Source organism: Hypomesus transpacificus, chromosome 13 (genome assembly GCF_021917145.1).
Source record: "Hypomesus transpacificus isolate Combined female chromosome 13, fHypTra1, whole genome shotgun sequence".
Classification (NCBI taxonomy): Eukaryota; Metazoa; Chordata; class Actinopteri; order Osmeriformes; family Osmeridae; genus Hypomesus; species Hypomesus transpacificus.
The window spans coordinates 7,712,090-7,736,886 of NC_061072.1; the positions used below are offsets into that span (position 1 = coordinate 7,712,090).

Below are 24,797 nucleotides of genomic sequence, written 5' to 3' on the forward strand. Positions count from 1 at the left end.
TAGGCTGATCCTTGGTCGCCAGCTGTGCCGGCGCCGGGTGTTGAAGACCAGGATCAGAGGGAGGCCCTGCCCCTCCCCCTGCGAACGTGCTAATGGGAGCGTTGGGTGGAAGACTTGAGAAATGTTCTGAGATCAACCCCAACTCCCCTCTCCCACTCTGAAAACACGGTAGTCCCTATACTGGTTTGGTTGTATTTGAAAGTACAGCTGACAACCTGCGAACCCTCATATTTCAGCTTCATTAAATGTGAAGTGGAGCTCTACTTCCAACAAATCTCTTATGTGTGATCCGGTGTGGGTAATGAGTCTGGGTTTATGCGGTTATGCTAATCGGGGTCATCTAGGTGAAAGCGTGTTCTAGCCAAAATGTTATTAACAACTTTGAGACACTTTTTTTCTCATCAGCATTTTTAAGGTTTCACACAGATGCGCTTTGAAAAGGACCACATTTCTGATTGGACCAGATCACACTACGTGGCAGCTGGTTCATTTGCCTCTCAAGATGACAGATGGCAAAACACAAACACAAAAAGAGGCAGCCATGATTAAGCAATGAAAACGCTTACCATGATAAGAAAACTATTAACCACATCTCAGTTCGCTTTGGCACAAGAAGGAACAAATCTAAGAAAAAATTTCAGGCACTCAAACGTGACATTATAGAAAATTATAAAGTAATGTTTCACTGATCTAGTTTCTACTGAAACATCTCCTGGACACTCATCAGTGTCCAAGTCGAAAACTTCAGAGTTTCATTTTCATTAAGAATTTCTGTCGGCATGAAAGAAGCTTCTGGAAGATCATGGCGATCTTGGACATGAATTGCAGTAGCATGATGTTAGTAAAAATAAAATAAACAACTTGTATTGGCTCTGGTGAGTTTGCGACCACCGTTCTTAGTTTACCCACCAGGCAGAGAATGGACCGGGGCAGCAGCCAAGGTTTTGCCCCGCAGATGGACAGCAGTGATTCTGAGCTGCAGTGTGGCAGTTGGCAGGGATTGAGGTGGGGGGATGGGCAAGGATGATGGCACATGCTCCAATTCAAATGATCCGTGGGCCCGTGCGGCAGAGTGGGACCTGCTAGGGCCTCGGGTGACAGTCATTATATCTAGACGCAGGCGGGTCCAGCCACTGCCTCCCTGGACCCTTAGCTTGCGCCTCTTCTGCCCATATTAAGGTGATGTTTTCTGGGATTAACTACTGTGTTATACGTGCGTGCTGATCCACTCATGAATCATGTTGCTGGCAATGGGTTTTGCAAGCAGAATTATTGTTAAGGTTTCTAATGAATGTGTAATTTGAGATGAATAAATCAACATGTTTGTGTCAAAATCCTTATAGTGATTCTGGTCAAAGATTCCACATGATAAAATGTTCTTCTCACATTATTATGAATTGCTTGCCTGTCTTTATGTATGGACTAAAACACATGTCGACCTTGGGTTACACACATGACTTAATGCCTGTAACGTGAGAATGATGTTATATAAATGCAACATACTAGATATGACGCACTGCATGACAATAACATCATGGGTATTTATCTTAAATAGTGCTACTGTCTGCCCACTGTTAATTTCGTACTGTTCATGGCATTTAAGTAGCTGCTAATTAAGATCGCCAGGGTCAAATATGATATTTATTATCAGGTTATTTCTAGGTTCTGGTTGAAGGGCAATGTAACATGTATTAATTGCCATATCGAATTTTTTATTGGAAAAATAATAGTCGAGCCAGTTTTTATTTGTTTTTGATAATGTCTCCAAGGAGCCCTTTCTACTGGCTTATAGCCTGTAAAACGCTGCTTTAATAAATGTCTAAGACGTTATCATCTAGTGGAAATTAACACCAATTTTAGTCTGCGCATGTATTTGTTATTACAGAATAATCAGTGTCTGACTAGATACAGACATCTAGATACACTGAAAAAATGTTTTGTGTCATTCCCATAGACATCCCGTCAGGATATTTTAATGGGAAAAGTGGAATTGACAGTGCATTTTCTATGATCATTGTAGGAGCGCACAGGGACGACGGTCCGCTCCACTACACTGAAGTATGGATGTCTACAGTGAAGAAGAAGGGGGAGGGTACCACTTTGTCACAGGCTGCTATGTAGATTAACCTTTCAATTAGTTGTTATCAGGTCCTCTCTTTCTCAGCGCAAGCTTTCAACGTTCGTTTAGGGATCAAATACAAGAAAACCGAATGGATATGCCGCTGAGTATATGTTGTTCGACGGTTCAATCATCTTGATAATGAAGAGGAGTATCCGGGGGAAAAACTTGAAGAGGTAACTACCAGCAAATATTTACGGTAGCCTATGCCTTTTTCCACACTGGTTACATGTTCATCCTTGCATGAAACTTGCGTAATTTGTTTGCCTCCTTGCCCAGCGGCAACGCATGTAGTAAACGATGTAGGATAAATTGAAGGAGGTTGTAGATCACTGACTAATATAATCTGAAAACGAGAAGGAACCAACAGAGACACGGAGCAAGAAACTGTAGCGATACATTATTGAGGAACAGTGATAGGCTACTCTCCGGTTACTCGGCCGCTCCGATTACTCAGATTGTATATGGAAATTTCCCTCGTGTGTTTAATATTTCTCATCGGAAATGTTGGACATGTAATGCTGATAAAGAGGTCATGTCATGATCTACGGTAGAATGTTGATCACCTCGGCTGGCAGAAGTGCTATGTACATACATTGTCGCTTGGGAGGCTAAAGAGGCTACAGATATTGCCTTGCTTATTCTGTTGTTTTATCAAAGGGTAGAATAGGTACAATCTCTGAACTGTACATTTGAAGATACTGAAACGTTGCAAGGAGTGGAAAATAAGAGAAAACCATGTATTTTGAGGGGAAAGTGACGGATGTCTTGAACAGCTTTAGAACAGCAACGTAAAACCTTAACATCATAGGCTATAAAACATGCTGCATTCATTTGGCAGTCGTCTTTGCAGATTAAATGCAAATAAATGATGGATTTAACAAACAACCAATTAAAGTCTAAAATGATCCAAATCACTTTCTAGTGTAACCAATTGTTCAAGGAGGTGTCTCAGTAAAGGTAGGCTGGTGTTCAACACGGAATAAATTCATCAATTTAACCTTGAATTTCCCATTAAACTATTTTGTTAGTATGAAGTATATTTTTATTTAAGCGTATGAATGCAGATTCAGTCAATTCAACTTTGATAAGTGCTCGGAGTCAATTGAATATCAATCCATCAAACGAGAAAGCACCTTAAGAGGCGGGTCAATTGAGTTAAGTGACAGATCATTCAGCCAACGCTGTTCCTCTTACACTGAGCTCATATATAAAGATTGACATGTGCTTTATCAAACCAGAAATCGGATCTTTTCTTAACAACCAATATTAAAGTTGCTAGGGAGGGCACATTAGTGTAGGTAAGGTTTAATGAGACTCCATTGGATTGTAATCAGCGTCATGTCGGATTCATGTAAACTACAACATTGTAACAAAATGGCGACTGTTTAGGTTACATCAGTAATGCAGGCAACAATGTTATTTTTCGCTTCTCAACTAACAGAAGTCAAGGTTGGTTACATGCTATAATATCGCTCATTCGTGTCTCATACGAGTTTCAACATTGGATTGCCGTAATAAATTTCCAGTAACCATCTCTCTGACAGCTGTCAAAAAGTGTAACAATATTAATTGAAGGTATGCAGTGACATTTTGGCTCGCGCTAACTGCTGAAATTAACAAATCTGATAGTTGCCCGTTACGTATCCCCGCTGTCAAAACTGAGAAACTCACAACGAAACACCGTAGTAGCTCTTAAAGTCAACCTAATGATATGACAGAAAGATATAATTTAGAGAAACTCGCTCCAAGTCGTCTTATATTTTGCAAAGAAAATGAGGTAGACATAATAGACTACAGTGACAAATGTAAGTGTAGTTGTCTGTTCCTGTTACAGTACAGTCAGGTATTGGTCTGATTTTACTGTTAAATCTATCATAAATGAGGCGCTACCCCTTTTGGTCTGTGGATTATGTTATCAGACCATGGATTAAGCGCTGACTTCTTTAGTGTGTCTGCATTCTCAATCCATCTGTAGCCTATCCTATAGGTTTATCATCCATCTGGCTCTCAGTGTTGACCACCTAGCTGTTGACAAGTCTGAAGAGTGTCTTTCAACAGACTGCTGCTGTCTAGAATGCCTCAGTATGTCGTTTTAACTTAAGTAACTCATAATAAAACGCACTTCAAACACAACGAGGCCTATCAAAGTGGGTATAATGTACACAAGAGGAGCATGGGCAATAATGATGAGAAATAATTTGCCCCCTTCTGACTTATAATATTAACCATATTTTTTCTTGAATGGAATTTTATTATATTGTTATAAAGTCTCACACCACTGTCTCTGTTTTGCCTATAGGTTTCATTTGGATCTTGAAGGACTGGTTTTCCAAGTCATTTGGTGAAGTCCTTACCATTTGAGGAATTTATTTTTGTGAAGTTTCATGCGAATTACCTGGGATTTACAAATGTGAGTGTCTTGATGCTGAGGTGGAAAATAACTTTTTGACCTTCTCAAAGATGTGGATGTACCAAGGGTTTAGCCACGAGCAAGGGGAATCTCTATGGATCACTTTTTCCTGAATCTAATTGTTTAACCATGGTAAAACTTGCAAACCCTCTCTATACGGAGTGGATTCTTGAAGCAATACAGAAGATCAAAAGGCAAAAGCAGAGGCCTTCAGAGGAGAGAATATGTCATGCTGTGTCAACATCACACGGCTTGGACAAGAGGACCGTTCTGGAACAGTTGGAATTAAGTGTTCACGATGGTTCCATTCTCAAAGTTACAAACAAGGGTAGCGCGTCGTACAAAGACCCCGGAAACCCTGGGAGAGTTGGATCGCTCCCACCTGCAAACCACTCAGTGCCATCAAAGGGATCTATATGGAATTCAAGTGATCTGCGCCATGTCGATTGGAATCAAGTCCTCAAGACTGCCATCGAGGGTTTGGACGATACTCACGGCTCGTCATTGAAGAACATCGAAAGATACCTTAAAAACCAGGATGATCTCGGAGATGTTCTCGACAACCCTGCCTTTCAGCAGAGGTTACGCCTGGCGGCCAAACGGGCCGTAAACAACGGCAGGTTGCTGAAGGACGGTCCACGTTACCGGCTGAACCATGGAGGTGCAGAGGGAAGGGGATTCAGATGTCCTGCTGTTTCCCTGCCGTCTCTGTCTGTGACGCTGCTTCCGCACGAGAGAGACCAGGTAGACCAAAACTTCAGACCTCCGCAACACCTCCATCACCTCCGCAACACCTTCGCCACCTCATGCTGTTTGCCATTTCCTCATCACCTGACTCGTCTCCTGTTGTCTGCACAGACAACGAAATATAGTTGTGAAGGATTGTATACTGGTCTTATGCAAAGACATCTGAATCTCATCAGTGTGGCAGGTTTTTGACAGTGCACTTCTTGTGTGTAGCTATGGGGCTAATAGAAAAGATCTTCGATGATTAGCCATGCATTTTAAGAGCAGATGAGCTAGCGACTGTGCTTGTGCGATAACAAGTTTGTAAAGTGCCCGCACAGCTGATCTAACTTGTCTGCCTGAGGTGCATTAGAGGGGGTTAGAAGCTGAGACCATAAAGACACACTTTTAGCCCACATTGTTTCCGCTTGACATTGACAAATGAGACTGGGGCTTCTCAGTTTGCAGAGATTGCGTCTCCATCACTGGCACTCAGCAGAAGTACAGACACACTGCAGGTCACCACTTCTACATTGACAGCACTTTTGCACTTAATACCTTTTTTCTCTTTGTCCTTGTTGCAAGGAATCTTTTATTTGCAGCTCATGCAATGCTGTACACTCGCTGCAATGATACAGATGGGAATTTGACTTACACAGGCTTGATCAATCTTCCCCTGGTTGGTTTCATAATGATTATCAGGAAATGACACTGCAGCCACAACCTGCTGTGTTTGTGGTCAGACAAAGTGAAACTGAGAACTGTTCGGAGACTGTGTCCTGTAAAGTTTGTGTGAAAGATGAGGCCCACAACTTCGAGTGAAGTTCAATTCAGTTCACATGTTTTAGTCAGTGTCATCAGTCAGTTTAGTGTGCATTTTAAAAGATGAGGAGTTTCTGTTCTTGTTGTTGAATGAAACATGACATTCAGGTATGGGGAATGAGAAATTCTTGGAAAAAGAGCAGTCTTAGGTCAAAGTTTATTAAATTCTAAAGTGAGTTTGGCAGGAACAAAGGCTAGGAATTGTTTTTCTTTCGCATGTCTTATGTAACCATCTCGGCTCTCTAGAACTGCAGCCTTCTAATGGTTCCCCTCCCCCTTTACCAAACTCAATCTTGGCTTTGAAGCAGTGTAATTTCCTGTAAGGTAGTTAATTTGGACCCCCCTGGTCAGTGCCATCTTGTTTTGTTTGTGGGTGAGTGAGTTGTTTCTGATTGTTACAGATTTCTTTCAGTGGAGGCAAATCATAGTTGGCAACACCCTAGAAAGAAATATTTGAATGACCCGTGAACTACACTTAATCTTTTTTGCAAGTTCATTTAGAAGTAAACTTCTTGAAATGGATATCAACAGGGATTTTCTGAAGTGCAGTCTGCAAATACTCAACAGGGGATGAGATGTGGTTAGTTCATCAGTGTAGGCAGACAACCTGTGTGATTCACCCCAGGCTAGGCCTGCTAAAAGCTCATCAGGAAGTCCTGTTGATCATGACCTCATTGCCCTAAGTAAATACAGGCTAGGGTGTATTTTACTGGAGCAAAGTCTGTCTTTTACAAAGACTTCCCTTTGCATGCAGTCTGACCACTAGCTTATCATAACGTTGGGTCGTGTCGGTTAGTTGTCGCAGCATCCCTGCAGGTGGGTTTTGTCTAAGACCCAGATCTTTTAGGTCTAATCCAAATTAGATTTACTGCCTCTGGAGGATATAAAGTGAAATTGATACCTACCGATAGTGATATTCTTCTAGTAGAACAAGAACCAAAGCCAAAACACACCTAACTGAATGTTTGTGACAGTGAGGTTTGTGTATAGACGACTGTTTTATAATATGTAAGTCTTAGGCTATATATATATATATATATATATAAAACATAAGTAGGGATGAACTGTTTTGAAAGACCTGCTTCCAGTCTGTAGACTGCAGTGAATACCTTAGGCTGTAGTACTAAGGAATACTTCAGTAGACCATTCATCTTCTCTTAAGTGGCTTTCAAGGCATTTATTGCTAGAACACTTATCATGCAGGAAACCCTACAAGAAACGACAATCTACCCTTGTGAATGGGTGACGTTTACACACAGCCAACGAGCGCTAACCAGGGAGAAGAGATGCGAGCTACAGGTTTAGGACTGTCATCACTCTGGCCTGCAAGGTTGTTGTTAAGTGGGCCGAAGCTGCTTCAAGGCTGTGTGAACAGCAATCAGCTCTTGACGTGAGCACCAGCACTCTGGTATTGACCTGGCGGTTGGGAAAATGGAGTAATCATTGATAAAGCTGTAAACTGCCCTCTCCCACCGCATTAATCAATTGATACAACAGCCAAGAACAATAAGTAGATCCTAGCTGTTTCCCTCTTTACCTTTCACTGCTTTTATTTCGACAGCGTCACGTTGTCGCGTCTGCCAGGGCTTGCCCCTTGAAATCAGATCCCCCCCCTCCCCCCCCCAGATCACTTCTGGGGGTCACAGAGAGGTCATGACGGAGCAGTTTGGTGGCTCGAACGCACGTTTTTAGGTCAGGATGCTGATGTGGCTCGTACTAAGGGGAAACTCATTATTGGCATCCCCTGGGCACTCTTCAAAGCCCCAGTCAATTGATGAGGCGTTTGTGTGTAAAGTCATGATGAGGCGAGTTATTTATGGACACGCCCTGTGAGGGTTATTTTCCATTAAGAACCTCCTCTGAGAGAACATGGCAATTTGCTTGATGCAGCTCCAGAGGGTTGTGTGTGGCTGTATTATCGTTTTCTAAGGTGGTTGATTAAAAGCTGTTTGGGCCTATCTGAAAGCAAAGACATGTCTATAATATTAAACCATTTTGTTTAATGCTAATGTATGGTCAGATTTTTGTAAAGATGCTAAGTTTTATAAGCTGGATAGAAATACTTTAAATACTATACATCAAAGCTCTAGTGATGTTCCTATCTGTAGCATGTTGAGTGTAGCTTCCTTACTAGTACTGTGTGATCAATGGGAAATCCTCTTAAACCACGAGCTCATATTTTCCGACTACTTTTGAACTTCATTTTAAGCCCTAAAGTGATTTGTTTGTTCAGAGACATTCAGCGCCTACAATGGATCTGAATCATTTCAGCGACAATGAGAACATGTTTTATTATTGAGATAATTTGATTACATGCTGGTTAATCCTTTCAAACTGCAGTGTAAGCTTTTTGAATGGGATTAAGCCCTTAAACTGTAATCATCACATACCCTTTTAGATTTTTAGTTGGATAAAGGAAGATCTTCTGGGTACAGTACACTTCCACTATTGCCAGGAAGTGTTCATTATTTATCTTTTGGTGTTTATGAACAGATGTCTGGAATGGATTAGGTTTTGGAAAAAGTCACTTTTTACTTCTTACATTCAGTTCCATGCTGGTTTGGGAAAGTCTTCCACCACTTCTGTGAAAGCTTTGCCCGATGACATCCAAACGGAGGTTAACAAACAGGAAATGACCTACTGATTACTCGACCTGCATACAGGCACATATGCAGAGCCCGGCAGTGTGGTTAGTGTCTGTCTCTTCCTGTGATCCTAAAACACTTTCTATTTCTGTTTCTCCCCAGCTACGAGCTGACCCAATCCCAATATGCAGTTTCTGTTTGGGGACAAAAGAGTCAAATCGGGACAAGAGGCCAGAGGAGCTGCTGTCCTGTGCCGACTGTGGAAGCAGTGGTAAGTTGCCTTGAGCGCCGGGTCACTTGACACAGGGTTTGGGGAAGTCCTCGTGGACCCAGCCCTCTGAAACAATGTGCAGAGCAAGGTTACAGGCTGTGTGGACACAGAAACAAGGTTCCGGTGTCCTGAAGGACTTTAAAAATGCTTCCCTTGAATTCTTTGTTTGTGCCTTCCCCTCAGCTCCTTCTCAAACGCGGTTGAGAGGATGATGCAAGGGGCGTCTTTTCATGTCACAGAACAACGTCTCGACAGCAGTGACGCACCCTATATCTCATAACGGTTTCTATAGTGAACAGATAACAGATCAAGCATTTCTGAGGCACGCAGTCCTTCAGACGAAAGGGATGTTTTGCGCAATTATTTCCTCTCAACGCTGTAGGTGTTTGTATTCATTTCCTATAGAATACAAATGTAAGAGTTGGGCCGTATGACTTCTTGACAATGATGTCAAGATATGATATGAGGAAGCCAATAGAAAGGTTAAGGCCACCCACAAGCCTCTTAAGACCATTTGAAGCTTAAAATAGAGTGTATACATTCCTCTTCCTTCATGTTGTATGTAGTTGTGAAGTGGATCTGAGTTTCTACATAGGCTACACAAGGCTTTTCTGGAACTGAAGGCAACAGAGAATTTAGAACGATCTTCAATTATTTTGGGAAAATTGGACTTAAGAGTGTTGTGAGTCGCTTATGACAAGATGGTCAGATGGCTGAGCGGTTAGGGAATCGGGCTATTAATCAGAAGGTTGCCGGTTCGATTGCAAAATTGGGTTGTGTCCTTAGGCAAGGCACTTCACCCTACTTGCCTCGGGGGGAATGTCCCTGTACTTGCTGTAAATCGCTCTGGATAAGAGCGTCTGCTAAATGACTAAATGTAAATAATCCACATTTTATAAGCTATCGTTCTCTTAAAGGTCCCATGACATGAAATGTTCACTTTAGGAGGTTGTCGTCATCGTCGTTATCTACCGCTTGTCCGGGGGTCGGGTCACGGGGGCAGCAACCTAAGCAAGGAGGTTATTTAACATTAATATGAGTTCCCCTAGTCTGCCTTTGGTCCCCCAGTGGCTAGAAATGTCGATACATGTAAACCAAGCCCTGGGTATTCTTCTCCGCTTTTGAGAAAATGAAAGCTGAAACGTTCAGTTTGAAAATGTGACGTCACAATAGGGAAGGTTACCTCCCCTTTCCCTGCTGTGCCCGCACAGAGAATTTGGCCCACCAATGAGAAAATGAGATACGACGATATAGTTTTTTCTTCGAGACATCATGGCTTACGCCCGAAGCATGGCAGTTAGCCCCGCCTCTTTCTTCCTCATAGCATTTACAGCTACGGACACAGAAACGGCACGTCCTGAGGAAAGCTCATAGTGGGACTGCTCGTAGTGGCTGTAATTCTGCACCAAGGCTGAATTTTGGGAAAGAGACTTTAGATACAGTTTTAGGGGACCATTAAGACATATATAAAGCATCCAAAAACAGCGTGTCATGGAATTTTTACGTCTTGTTAAATTTCTGACCATTTCGGGACATGAGATGGTAGGTGTCAAATGAGATAGTAAGTGTCAAAAGTAAGTTGCTTTTCACTGTGACCCTAAGTTCATCCCCTCTGACCTTTTTAGAGAAGAAAGTCCCTTTGGAGGTTTATCTGAGGGCAGTCTGTGATGGCATGGGTGATGACGTGGGTGATCGTTGTGACACCCTGCAAAAGATGGCAGCAAACACTGCTGTGACACACTCTTCTAGCATGTTTTTGCTCTCGGAGTGAAATTCATCTTATTTTTTTCTTTTTTTGGAATGATTTATTGGAAGGACAGTGTTGAAATTGGATACTTGTGGCGATCAAAATTGCTAACAAGCCATGATAGACTTTGGACAAGCAGAATTGACTTAAAGTGCCCATTAGAATGTGAAATACCCTCAAGTCAGTCAAGTTCTTCTGAGAATGCATCCTCCTCTGCCAGCTAGACAGGCGAGACAGGATCAAAGATCAGCCATTTGCTAACTGCAGATTGGTGGCATTTTTCTTGACTATTCTTTTGTTCCAGACAAAATTGCTAACCCTCCATAAAATTACCTCTCCTAAAGAGTCATTTGTGTTGAACAATTATTTTAAATGCCGTAAGGAATTGTTCTCCCGGTGACATTTTTATAGCTCAAATTTGACTAAGTAGCGTTGAGGTGGTTTTCCTTAACCGCTCGTAGTGTACACAAATTGTGCTCTCACTGTAAAACAGCTGTTTTACAACCATGAGAGAGAGGCGGGTGGGACTGGGAGCAGGGAGAAGGCCAGCTTTCACATGACTTTCACGGCTGTGCTTCCATTAGACTGAGTGCTGCTACCGTTTCTGCCTCATTAAGATCAAATTATCTTTAATTAGCAGCTCAGATGTTTGATCATACTGTTTTTAGCCACAGCAATGTGTTGGAGACGGGGGGTGTGTTCTGGGGCGTGGGGGGGGGAGACGGGTGGGGGGGGGGGGGGGGGGGGGGGGGGGGGGGGGGGGGGTGCGGGGGGAGGTGGGTGCGGGGGGGGAACTAGTTCTGGACACGCGCACAACATTGTTGATGAGGCAGTATGTTAATATTTAACCTTCTTATGTGAACAGAATGGGAAGGTCCTGTCTGCTGCTCAGTGAAACTGATACTGGATCTTTAATTACTTCCTAAAGGGCACCCATCCTGTCTGAAGTTCTCCCTGGAATTGAGCGCTAACGTGAAGAGGTTGCGATGGCAATGTATAGAATGCAAAACCTGTAGCTCCTGTCGAATACAGGGGAAAAATGCCGTAAGTACTCTCTTTGTTTCACAAGATTTGACGAGAACAAAATATATATTGAGAATTTTAAAATAACCTTCTCTGAAACCAATGGTGGTCTCGTATGTCGTCTGTCGATACACGAGCCAGGCAGGTTGCCCACTGCCCATTTGCTTCAGCAATGAGCTGTCTTTGTGCAGCTTTAGGGAAACCATTCCCTTCCTGTCAGATTTTGTGTGCTTTCCCAGTGAACAATTGAACATGTCCTCCTTTAGCCTGACTTGACAGAAGGTGTTACGTCTATGCAGCAGGGATGCTTCTCACATGCCTCCTGTGCCTTTCAGGATGAGATGCTGTTCTGCGATTCATGTGATCGGGGTTTTCACATGGAGTGCTGCGACCCGCCGCTTTCCAGAATGCCAAAAGGTTAGGGTTTACTCTGGCTCTTGGGTTTCTCTCTCTCTTCCTCTTTTTCCATCTCTCTTTTTCCTTCTCTCTCTCTCTCTTTCTCCCTCTTTCTCCATCTCTCTCTCTCTTTCTTCCTCTTTCTCCATCTCTCTCTCTTTTTCCTTCTCTCTCTCTCTTCTCTATCTCTCTCTCTGTTTCTCCTCTGTCAATGCAAAGCATTTTCCTTTATGGCTAGGCCTTTTGGGCCTGTCACTCAACACTGAAGCAGCAATGCTTATTAGGAGCTTTGCATGCATATCAAGTTATTCCCAGTGTCCCTGGGGAGATTTGCTATCTCTGGATTACAGTACCGGGCCTACAGCTACGCTTGTAATGATGGCGCACGTTGTAGGCCATTTGCCAGACAATTCACACAAGTCGCATAGCTCTGCTCAAAACGAGCTGACATGAAGTCTATTTCGGCGGACGGTGAATTGACCTAATGTTTTTCCTATGGATTTCTTTCCCTTTTGTGCTGAGTAATTGATTGTCTTTGTGAGTAGCTGTGGGTCGCTCCCCGCCTCGGCCCACATTACGAGGAAATGTTTCCGATGAGCACTTGTGCTCCGAATTGATGAAGCGACCTAACCGGCGCTCTGTGTGTTTGGACGCCATCCAGGAACGTGGGCGTGCCAGGTCTGCAGGCTGAAGGAGAACGGGAAGAAGTTGTTGCAGAGAAAAGCCGATCAGATCAAACGTCGATATGCAAAGCCAACCGGGAGGCCCAGAAATAAGCTCAAACAAAGAATGTAAGTTTGTCAAGAGCTGTTTAAATATTAGTCTTTTCCTACCTCTTATCAAACGATAGTGATTTCTTTTTTAGTGCTGAACCCTTTATGACCCCCCCCCCCCCCTCCTTGCTTCCCACACAATCTACACAGCCTACACAAAGCATGGCAGGTATCCATTAGCTTAGCTCTATCCAGTATCTCATATCATTATATTAATAATGCGGTTGTTTTCCAGAGCCTAACTTGTCCAGTGTGAAATGATTACGGCTGGCGGTAATTGACCTGTGTGTCTTCTCCCCCCCCCCCCCCCCCAGGTCTGTCAGAAGTGGTGAAGACTCCATGATAACACTGGGAGGAAGGGGGTCACCTGGTAGGGGTCAAAAGAATTCCGTCTGTTCCACACCTTCATCTGGTCATGCTGCATCTGTGAAGGACGCCAGAGACAGATTGGCTGTTGCAGAGCCCTGTTGGGCGGGTGACGCCACCCAATTCACCACCTCCACTCCCACCCCCACCCCTCCCCTCACGCCCACCTCCACCCCAGCCACACTCACCGTTAACAAGAAAACCAAAGGGCTTATCGATGGGCTTTCCAAATTCTTTACCCCTTCCCCCGTGGGCCGCAGGTCGCGAGCAGTAGCCTTACACCCCTCGAAACAGCCTCGCTCTCGGGAGAAGGCCCCATCCCAAATACCCAGACCATCCCAGTCGGTTGCCTTGGCTACAAACGCTACTCAAAAGCTAGCCCCGCCCCCTTGTGCGCTCCTGCCTCCTCCCACGTTGCCTGGACAAAGCCCCCCCTCCCAGGTGTCCACCACCTCCGCTAACTCTCCTCTGAGCTCTTCCAGCCTGTCTAGTGTCCCCTCCCTGGGTAGCATCTCCAGTAACAACCAACTTAAGGGACTGTTTGACGGACTCTCGCATATCTTTACCACTCAGGGACAATCACGGAAAAAGGGACTGCCTTGCTACGCCCCGCCTAAGCGCATGCACCGTAAGCAGGACTCGACCTGCGCACTGTCCAAACCGTGTCCTCAGCGCCTTGGGAAGAGAGAGCTAAAGAGTAGGCCACGAGGCCAGTCCTCGACCGCAGGGCCTGGCCAGGGACGGGGGCGGCCCTTTAAGGTGGTCAGTCAGTTCAGGCGTAACCCCTTTTATAAAAAGCACAGGACACTAGGCAGGCTAAGGTATAAAGTGACCCCTCAGAAGGGAACCCCCTCGCCAGGAAAGGGAGACTTGACAGACGGAAGAATTAAGCCAGAGCACAACCATGGTAAGAAAAGGCGCCCAGCTCCGACCAGAACGTGCGTCTCCAAAGGTTTAACCTTTTTGTTTTTGAAGCCAAGGCTTGGCACTGCCAGATGTTTCCTTCCATACTTGAGCTAATGTTTCTTTTTTTTCTTTTTCTTATTTTTTGTATTAATTCAAACGAGAAGCGCATTTTGGCACTTGGCTTTTTCAGCATTTAACAGTTTTCTACTAATATTCTACCACCTATTTTGATTCATTTAAGATTTTATTTTAACCCGATTCCGTTGCGTTTGACTTGGCTGCATAATCCAAGCGGTTCCCATCTCTGGCCGGCGGCTTGTCATAGTGCATGGCCCACTAACTACCTCATGCTGCTCCTTGCTGTGTTCCTAACCCCCCCCCACACACACAGTAATGCGCCCATTGTGATCGCTGGCTAGTAGTGACTGTAGTCGCAGCAGTACTCCTCCTCTCATTCCATCCTCTCTTAAGCATTGTTCCCATTCTATTGTGGACACACACACAAACACACACACACACACACACACGATGTTTCCCTCATACAAGCTTAATCAAAGTTTACTTTATTATTCCAGTTACATTTACAGTTTTACCTTCCAATTAACTGGGTTAAGAACTTGGATGAAAGAATATTGATTTCAAAAGGCTGTAAACAAAATACAAACTGTCAGTCAAACAGGCTGTGAGAAGGTAACAATTCGGTAAAACTTATTTCCACGCCATGTTTTTTTTATGTACAATCATTTCCACCTGTGTCTCTATGGTAACTAGTGTCTAGATGTGTGAGTATTGTGTGCCGCCGCTTGCCTTCCAACATCATTGCTTTTCATCGTCTACTTGAGCTGTTACCACGTTCGCTTTTTAATTCATGAGAAACTGTCTTGGTGGATGACTAAGCACATGAAAGTGGTTATGCAATTAGAGTGATTTAGTTTCACTCCATTACATTAGGGATTTTCATGAAAACATGCAGAGATGATACATACATTATGGTATTCCTCAGAGGCATGGCCTGAAACAGACTGAGAAAAGCAGAGGAACGATAGACTGTACGGCGTAAGCGCTGCAGTGAAACCAAATGAATTAGAGTGAATTCTCTAGCCTGGGTTGTTTCCCCCAGTGGTGCTGTAATCCTCTGAGTGGCGTTCCTCTGATGTGTTCATGTGTTGACTGTGACAGGCTGTGAAGGGCAGCTGCGCGTCAAGCAGGAGACGCAGGCTGCCGTGGTGGCTGTGGCCAGGGACCACGTGACAGTGGAGGATGTGGAGATGTTTCAACGTGTCCAGGAGCTCTCCTGCCAGGTGAGGAGACGTCACACAGCCCTCCTTGTTTCACCCTTTGAAATTCCTGAACTCTCACCTGATGCACATCATGTATATGCGTGTGAAAGACAACCTTGGATACAAATGTATATTTTTAAATCGAGTGGGGTCAGATGGCTGAGCGGTTAGGGAATCGGGCAAGTAATCAGAAGGTCGCTGGTTCGATTCCCGGCCATGCCAAATGACGTTGTGCCCTTGGGCAAGGCACTTGCCTCAGGGGGAATGTCCCTGTACTTAGTATAAGTCGCTCTGGATAAGAGCGTCAGCTAAATGACTACAATGTAAATGTCAAATGTAAGTGAAACAAGTATTGTTGGATGAATGGTTGTTGAAAATCTTTGTGACTCTTTGATGTTACTTTTGTCCCCCTATGTGGCACGATCAGAGAACCGGATCGTTGATGAACCCCGACTCTGGAAGATACCCTTCCGTCATAGAATTTGGGACATATGAGATCCAGACCTGGTATTCATCGCCTTACCCACCAGAATACTCAAGGTGAAACTCCTCGCTCAAACCCTTTTTTTTTATATGACTCTTAACTGTTTACAACAGAGTGGTGAGTGATGCGCTGAAATTCAATATTTGCTACCCCTTGTCTCGTGTCTGTGACAGATTGCAAAAGCTTTATCTGTGTGAGTTCTGCCTCAAGTACATGAGGAGCAGAACCATCCTCCAGAGACACGGCAGAAAGTGCGGCTGGTTTCACCCACCAGCCAATGAGATCTACCGAAAGGATGACCTCTCCGTGTTTGAGGTCAGCAGCTCTTTACAGCAATAAAGCAATAACTGTATGAGGTTCAGCTGAACGAGGATGTGGGGAAGGAAGGGAATAAAAAGGGTTGGACAGTCCAGCGTTTTGAACAATGTCCTCATGCTCTTTTTGTTCCGTGTTTAGGTTGATGGAAATATCAGCAAACTGTTCTGCCAAAACCTCTGTCTGTTGGCCAAGCTTTTTCTGGATCACAAGACCCTCTATTATGATGTGGAGCCTTTCCTGTTCTACATCCTCACAAAGAACGATGAGAAAGGCTGTCATCTTGTGGGTTATTTCTCCAAGGTAATATGCCAAGAATGATCGCTTGGAAAAACAACAGTGGTCAATTTCTGAGATGTTGATTCTGTATTTTAATAGACTGTGCAGTGACACTGCCTGTCCTATATTTGTCTTCAAAATGTGTTCACCAGGGACTGATATTTTAATGAATGCTTAGCACAATCCTAGCTGTGTGTGTGTGTTAGTGCATGTGTGTGTTTTCTAGACAAGGACAGTGGCAGGTGCAATAAATTGCCAGCTTCAGCAGAGCTCTGACATACTTGATCTGCTTCTCGTTCCCTCAGGAGAAGCTTTGCCAGCAGAAGTACAATGTCTCCTGCATAATGATCATGCCTCAGTACCAAAGGCAAGGATTTGGAAGGTTTCTTATTGATTTCAGTAAGTTCTTTAATGCGTTTAAGAACGTAAGACTGAATGCCTGCTTGATCTTTTACAATTGAAACCAAATCTCGGTTTAAAGGGGCTGATTTTTAGTGTTGTTGTTGGGCACACATTTGATTCAGTTAAGTCACTGAAATGGGTGAATCAAGGCTATGTAAATACTTAAGTAATCACATTTGATCAGGGCTGAAGGGGCATTAGGTTGTTTCTGCATACGTTAATATTTGATAACCATAAGTATCAGCCTTGCTAGTGCCCTAAGGGGTCTTTCTCATTGAAATGACTCCCCTTCTGAATTCTGATGAGGTATTTGGGTCGAACCGGTTTGAATGTTTAAAGTCCTGCAAAATGCAACACATTTAATATTTAAGGCCTTGTGGTCTACTTATGATAACAACTGCTGCCTTGAGTGGCTTTCTGTGTTTGGGTAGTGGATTTGGGCCAGTTTTGTCCTTGCCCTTTTATTAGTTCAAGGGTTTTCTCCCTGGAAAGGTTGTGTGTGTGTGTGTGTGTGTGTGTGTGTGTGTGTGTGTGTGTGTGTGTGTGTGTGTGTGTGTGTGTGTGTGTGTGTGTGTGTGTGTGTGTGTGTGTGTGTGTGTGTGTGTGTGTGTGTGTGTGTGTGTTTGAACGCGAGAGAAAGGATGGAGGAGCGAGTGAGAAGAAAAGGGAGTTGTAATGGAGCATTTGATTTCCTGTTCACTTTGGGAGCCATTGAGACCTAGACGTGAGAGGATCTGCGATATTGAGAGTGTGCTGATAACAAAGACAGGGATTAAGGGAGATTGAACACAGCTGAGATCTGAGCGCTTTGAGGACTTTATTGGAAAATGTGGCTTTAGAAGTGGAAGTTGTTTAGATTTAGATTCTCTGTTTTTATTGGATGGCATTAGAAGAACACTGTCTCAGGTAGTGCAGCAAGGGAAGAGCATTAGCTCTTTAGCACCTGTTTGAAAAACGTAGCTTTCCTAATCATTACTCAAGGGATTTAGAGATGCTCTTTTTTTATTTGACTTATGGTAATACATATGTGAACAAAATGACTTTCTATAGTCAGCATTTTAATATTTGCCATTGTCTCTGTATGAGCCTGTTATTATTGGCCCCAAGCCCTAGCTTTGGTAATGAATATAGTCCTAATCACTGGAATATAATTTATTCAGTGTTTGGTGATTAGATTGGCTTGTTTGCTTCCTGGTAGTGGGTGCACATTAAAAGGCATTAATTAATTTCATGCTGCTTATAATGGATGACCCTTGACAGGACTGCTATAAAACTAATTACACACAGATACCTTTTAGCATTCGTGTTTTTTTCTGTTCATTATCTCTGCTAAGTACAGCCTCTTGTGAGCAATGACATCCAGCTGCTTCTCTACATTTGTTCGGCAGTTTTGTCGCTCCGCCCTCACCCCCCCCCCCCCCCCCCCCCCCCCCCACACACACACACACACACACACACACACACACACACCCCACATATGCCCGTCCCCTTGTCAGACCTCCTTTGTTGCCCTTGCCAGTGTGTATCATAGCATCTGACGTAGGGTGGAAGAGAGGAAAACTGATTGCCTCACCTTCCGTTCCAGTCTTTGAAGGTGAAAATGGTGCTCCTCCGACCAGGGTTTCATGTCACATCCGACATGAATATGCAATATTCAAGAGGGCCGTGTGTGTGTGTGGGGGGGGGGGAGGGGAGACGGAAGGGTGGGGGGGGAGAGAAGGAAGGGGATTGAAATGCAATCTAAACCAACCCAGCTAGCATCTAGCACCAAAGCATTTTGTTTTTGTTTGAATGTCTTTCTTTTTTTTCTCTCGTTTTTTTTTAGGTTACCTTCTCACCAGGCAAGAAGGACAAGCTGGCTCCCCTGAGAAGCCCCTGTCAGATCTGGGTCGCTTATCCTACCTGGCATATTGGAAAAGTGTCATACTGGAGTACCTTTATAAGCACCAAGATAAACACATCAGCGTTAAAGGAATAAGCAGAGCCACTGGGATGTGTCCACATGACATCGCCGCTACTCTCCAGCAGCTCAGCATGATTGACAGACAGGATGGCAGGTCAGTTCCTCCGCCCGCCCGCCCGCCCGCCCGCCGCCTGCCTGCACTGCCGTCTCTGACTTATCCAGGCCAGTGGGTATTTTTAACGCGGCATCCATTAATGCTGCTGAATATTGACAGAAGTAAGTCAGGTTAAGTGCCCCAAGGACACTGAGCACCTGGTGTTCTGAGGAAAGGCTGCTCTTCTTTAGTTCCTACCACACACACACACACAGAGAGAGAGAGAGACGGACACACATGCTAGCAGTGCGGCCATTGGTAAAGATGTGTGTTGTGTCGGGGTGTTCCTTGGCAGGCTGGTGGTGATCCGGAGAGAGCGTCTGGTCCAAAGACACGTGGAGAGGCTGAGCACCAGGCCTCGGGTGAACCAGGTGGACCCCCATGGCCTCCACTGGACCCCCACTGTGGCACTCAACGCTGGCCTGTCCGAGGAGGAGAGGGAGGCCAAGATGGACGTACGTCTCCCGCACACACACACCACACACACACACACACACCACACACCCACTCCACACACACACACACACCGTGGCTTGGGCCATGCTTGGTCCTGGTGCAGACAGGCTTGCAGAGTCATTGTTTGATCAGCCAGCAGGTTCAAAGCAGGGCCATTAATGGGCAAAGCATGTTTGCCGTCAGTAGGCATTTAATGTTGTGCAAAATTGGCCCGAATCAGTTCACCACTACATAATTAACGGCACTAAATATTCCATGAAATGCAATCTCTCCACGGCTGCTTAACGGAAACATGTCCCTGTCTCCTGACAAACATCCAATCGAGGGGCGCCATCCTTGGTATCGACAGGAACCTGTGGTGATTCATTTGTCATGATGTCAATTCCAACCATCCCCCCCCCCCCCACACACACACACACATACACACACACACCTCCTGTTTCCCGTCAGTGTCCTGGTTTCCCCTGCTCTGACGCGTCTCTCTTGGTTGCAGGCGGAGCATCTGAAGGAGCAGGCCAGCAGCTGGGAGGAGGATGAGGAGGATGAGGAGAGGGAGGTGTACACCATGACTCACCGCCGCCGCCCCGCCACCGCCACGCTCCGCTGCAAGAACCCTTACCGCCCCTACGAGCGCCACCACGCCCCCGGGGACAGGGACCGCTCCGACTCTGAGGATGAAGACGAGGATGAGGACGAGGACGAGGAGTTTTCTGACGGCTCGCCTCCGATCCTGACCAAAGCCCACGCTATGCTCGGAGTCAAGAGAAAGGTGATTGTTTTGTTGGGTGAGGTGACTCACTGGCCCTCCCCGCCCAGGGACGGCTGCTTAGTCACAGTCTTAGTCATGTGGTGTCGGTGCTATGATGGATTGCGGGACTGAAATGAATTCCCATCCCGATGTGACAGATTTCTACTTGTCATGCCATGTACAAAGTGTTACTGAGGCAATGTTCGCTTCACTGAAAGGTCTGCTGGATTTTTCTGCTTCTCCATTTCATCTCCAGCCTCCTTGTGGCCCCACTGCAATAGATAATAGATGTTGTTTTCACTGGTGATGTCAAGTAGTGCAGCCTAGACCTTGTAGCATTGTCAGTGGTCATGGATTATTTAACACCCTCCTCTTCAGCTCATCTGTTTAGTCTTTATGTCAGTGCCCCCTTGTGTCAGATTTGATATTGCAACGGCCTGGTCTAAAAGTCCCTGAAACACAGAGAGGGATTCCAGGAAAAACAACTAAATAGCAAGGATTATTGCTCTTCATTGGTTAAATTAGCTACAGTATTTGTTTCACATTATTTGTTCGGTATCGACGAGGAGAGCATTTCATGCTTGTCATGTGAAGTTAGTGGGAAACTGCCTGACTGTGTAGAGAATGTAGCCTGTCAATGTGTCTTCCTCTGCCTGTGTCATTTGTGGTTTCCACAAGCAGACTGCCCTCTGTGGGAAGGAATGGTCTGGAACATTGAGGCTCTCACTGTCTGGTTTGACCAAAATCATGAGATCTGAACAGAACACTGTCTCTACGATCGCATCGACCGTATCACCTGGAGAAGGAAAGAGTAGGATGTTTTTGGATGAGTCTGACATGTCCTGTGTGGGTGTGTTTCAGAGAGCCTTCCTGGCCTTGCGGAGGCGCGGCCGCAAGCGCAAGAGGATCAACAGCAGCGTCACCACGGAGACCATCTCGGAGACGACGGAGGTGCTGAACGAGCCCTTCGACAACTCTGAAGACGAGAGGCCCATGCCCCTGCTGGAGCGCACCTGCAGGCTGGGTGAGGACCTGGACGAGGCCCAGGGCGAGGCCCAGGACGAGGCCCAGAGGAAGCCGCTGAAGCGCAGGAGAGGTCGGCCTAGGCTGCAGAAAAACATAGACAAGGCCAACCGGGAGCGCTGGAACAAAGGTATGGAACGGGATTAGATGAGTGGGGTTTTTTAACAACTCACAAACCTCACAAAGGTCCACCACCCACACCACAGAGATTCTGCTGTGTGGTCGATGTGAGGGTTCGAGACGGGATTCTAACAATCGTTTATTTTTGTTTCAGGAGACGACGCCATGGCGAAAAAGCCGGACAGACCTCGACCCATGAAGCGGAAAAAGGGCTGGCCCAAAGGGGTGAAGCGAGGTCCTCCTAAGTGGCGTCTGAAGAACGAGAGAAAGATGGGCTTCAAGCTCAACCTGTACACTCCTCCTGAGACGCCGCTAGAGCCAGACCAGCACCACATTCAGGCCACCGAGGAACCCAAGGAGGAACCCAGCCTGGACCACAACCTGAACCCTGAGCGCCAGAGAGCAGAGCATCAGAGGGTCGTCAAAGAGCTGAACAGTGATCCCCGCAGAGACTCGTCGAGCCAGAAAGTGGAGCTGGAGAAGATGATTCCCTCAGAGGCCGACAGCCAGGACGACCAGGGTTCTACCAAGCTCAGCTCTACAGAGGGCTCTCCTATGGCCTCTCCTGCCTGTTCTCCGGCCTGTTCTCCTGCCTGTTCTCCTGCCTGTTCTCCGGCCTGTTCTCCTGTGGGTTCCCCGGCTGGCTCGCCCTCGGAGGAGGACGTCCAAGAGGCTGTGGAACCCCTGGAGGTCGACCGTCAGGACAGCGAGCGCGACAACTCCTCCTCCTCCCCCAGACAGCTTGAACCCAGCACGGAGGGGCCGGTGGAGGAGGAGGAGGACGAGGAGGAGGAGGCGAGGCGCGTGGAAGACCAGGACGCCGACGATGAAGACGACAGTCACATCGACACGGCCGACTCGGAGAACGCCAAGCCGGAGCAGGAACCTTCCAGAGAGCTCCAGGAATATGCTTCGCCTCTTCCAGCGCCGAAAGACACCGACGACCCCGAACCAGGTCAGGAGGAGAGTGTAGCGTCCTGTAGCTCGGAGGTACCTTCCAACCCCAGAGAAGAGCACCACGAGACAACAGCAGTGGCAGTAACCACACTTGAAGCAGCAGCAGCAACAATAACAACAACAACAATAATAACAGCAGCAGTAGCAACAACAGTGTCCGTGTCCCCAGTAGACTCCGATCACCCTGGTGACTCAGAGGAGGAGTGTGCCCCCAGTCCTGCCCAGATCCCTCCCCAGCCCCCGGCCAGGCCCCCCAGCCCGCCGCCCCCTCCCAGAGAACAGACCCCGCTCTGCCCCGAGATCGACACGGAGACGGCCCGGGCCGCCCAGTCTCTGACCCGGGAGACGGAGCCCCCCGAGAGCAGCGTGTTCCAGGACTGCGTGGAGACCCAGGAGGCCTGCAGGAACCTCCAGACCTACGGCCACGGGGCTGCCCACAGCCCCCAGCTGGCCCCCGCCGACGACTGCCCCCAGTCGGACCACAGCAGCCCCCTCTCCTCGGCCCACTCTCACCCCAGCCAGTCGGTCCGCTCCGTCAGCAGCCCGGCCGTGTCCCTCCTGGAGAGTGGAGGCTACACCCAGATCAGCCCTGAGCACGGGGCGGGCATCTCAGTGGCCTCGCTCCACAACATGGAGACCAGCCCCATGATGGACGTGCCGTCCGTGTCGGACCACTCGCAGCAGGTGGTGGACAGCGGCTTCAGCGACCTGGGCAGCATCGAGAGTACCACTGAGAACTACGACAACCCCAGCAGCTACGACTCCACCCTGGGGGGCAGCATCTGCGGGGCGGGCCCCTCCCAAAACAGCTGCTCCTACGGCAGCCTCCCGCCCAGCGGCCTGGCACAGAGCAGCTGCGCCGTCAGCCAGCAAATGGCCGCCGTCAACCCTGGTGGCTGCGGCATGATCCAGCAGAACAGCCTGAGCTCTCCGCAGCACTGCAATGTCAAGTCACCCCAGGGCTGCGTAGTGGTAGAGAGGCCGCCGAGCAACAGCCAGCACGCCCAGCACGCCCAACACGCCCAGCAGCTCACCCAGCTGAACCCCCACAGCAGACTCCTCTCTCACAATCAGCACAGCCAACACAATCAGCTGCACCAGCACGGCCAGCTCCACCTCCACAGCCAGCACAGCCACCATCACAATCACCACCTCCAGCACAATCAGCACGCCCAGCACTCCCAGCACAGTCAGCACGCGCTCCACAGTCAGCACAGCCACGCCCACGCCCAGCACAGCCAGCAGCAGGGCATGGCTCAGTGCGGCATGCCCACCAACTTCGCTACCCCCATGCAGCTGGCTGACATCCCTGAGTCGGGCAATGCCAACCTGGCCATCTACGAGAGGATGAACCAGGGGGAGTACGCCAGCGCTCACTACTCCCAGCCCTCGGCCACCTTCAGCCTGGCCAAACTGCAGCAGCTGACCAACACCCTGATGGACCACCCTCACTCGCTGCCTTTCAACCACTCGGCCTCGCACCCCATCACATCCTATGCAAACAGTGCCTCCTTGTCATCCCAGCATTCGGGCCTAGTGTCCCTGTCCCAGGCCCCCCACGGTCACGGGGTCTCCGCCCCCCAGGTGCAGGCCACCATGACTCCTCCCCCCAGCCTCGGCTCCTCCTCCTCCATGATGCTGCAGCGCAACATGAACATCCCTCCCCCCTCTCAGAGGATCCAGACCCAGATGGCTCCCAAGAGCCACCTGTCCATACGCTCCAAGTCTGCCCCGCTGTCCCACCACCACCACCACCACCACCACCAGCAGCAGCAGCAGCAGCAGCAGCAGCAGCAGCAGATGTACGGCCGGCCGCCCCCCCAGTCCGTCTCCATGCAGGCCCCCTCCAGGACCCTGGCAGCCATGCCCCGCATGAACATGGGCGTGAACATCATGCCGGCGCCAGCCTACAACGTCAACTCCATGAACATGCCCACGCTCAACGCCATGAACGGATACCGTATGAGCCAGCCCATGATGAACAGCAGCTACCATGGCAACCACACCGCCTACATGAACCAGTCTCCCCAGTACTCTATGCAGATGGGGATGATGGGAACACAGCCATATCCCCAGCAGCCAATGCAGGCTCCGCCACATGGCAACATGATGTACACTCCAGCTGGTCACCATGGCTACATGAACACTGGCATGACCAAACAGACCCTCAAAGGGCCTTTCATCAGACGGTAACTCCCAATCCAACTGGACGGTTCTCACGTGCATTTACTAGTCCCAGATGCACAGATTTGGCCTTTTGTTTTTGTCATTTGTTGATAATTACGTAAAACCAGCACTTGGAAAGAATGCAAAAAGCTTCATCAATAAGTCGACTTTTTAAGCTATGTAAAAGTATTTTTGTTCCTACAGATGGGAAGCCTTACATCATAAATATGAAATTCTATTTAATTAGTGTTGGTGTCCCTCATGTCTCCTAGGAGCTGGTGGGTTTCCAGGGGAACGGGGGGGGGGGGGGGGAGAGGAGCAGGGGGGGGGGGGGGGGAGAGGAGCAGGGGGGAGGGGAGGGCA

At 47.3% G+C, this 24,797-nt stretch overlaps 1 protein-coding gene across 4 annotated transcripts; it reads left to right on the top strand.

The window, feature by feature from the left end:
* The first annotated feature begins 2,024 nt into the window (after window positions 1-2,024).
* On the top strand, window positions 2,025-24,728 carry kat6b (K(lysine) acetyltransferase 6B). Of its 4 annotated transcripts, none has more exons than XM_047031663.1 (17): window positions 2,025-2,318; window positions 4,422-5,276; window positions 8,828-8,936; window positions 11,612-11,727; window positions 12,042-12,123; window positions 12,764-12,893; window positions 13,190-14,148; window positions 15,327-15,448; window positions 15,855-15,967; window positions 16,085-16,226; window positions 16,368-16,529; window positions 16,811-16,904; window positions 18,733-18,964; window positions 19,260-19,419; window positions 19,914-20,189; window positions 21,030-21,321; window positions 21,466-24,728. In XM_047031663.1, the coding sequence occupies exons 2-17, from the start codon at window positions 4,662-4,664 to the stop codon at window positions 24,459-24,461; spliced, it is 6,600 nt and encodes a 2,199-aa protein (XP_046887619.1). In that variant the 5' UTR covers window positions 2,025-2,318; window positions 4,422-4,661; the 3' UTR covers window positions 24,462-24,728. The 4 variants fall into 4 exon arrangements, with proteins under 4 accessions (XP_046887619.1, XP_046887617.1, XP_046887620.1 ...); XM_047031661.1 differs by having other exon boundaries at window positions 2,025-2,295; XM_047031664.1 differs by having other exon boundaries at window positions 2,026-2,295; window positions 13,190-13,245.
* Window positions 24,729-24,797: the final 69 nt, after the last annotated feature.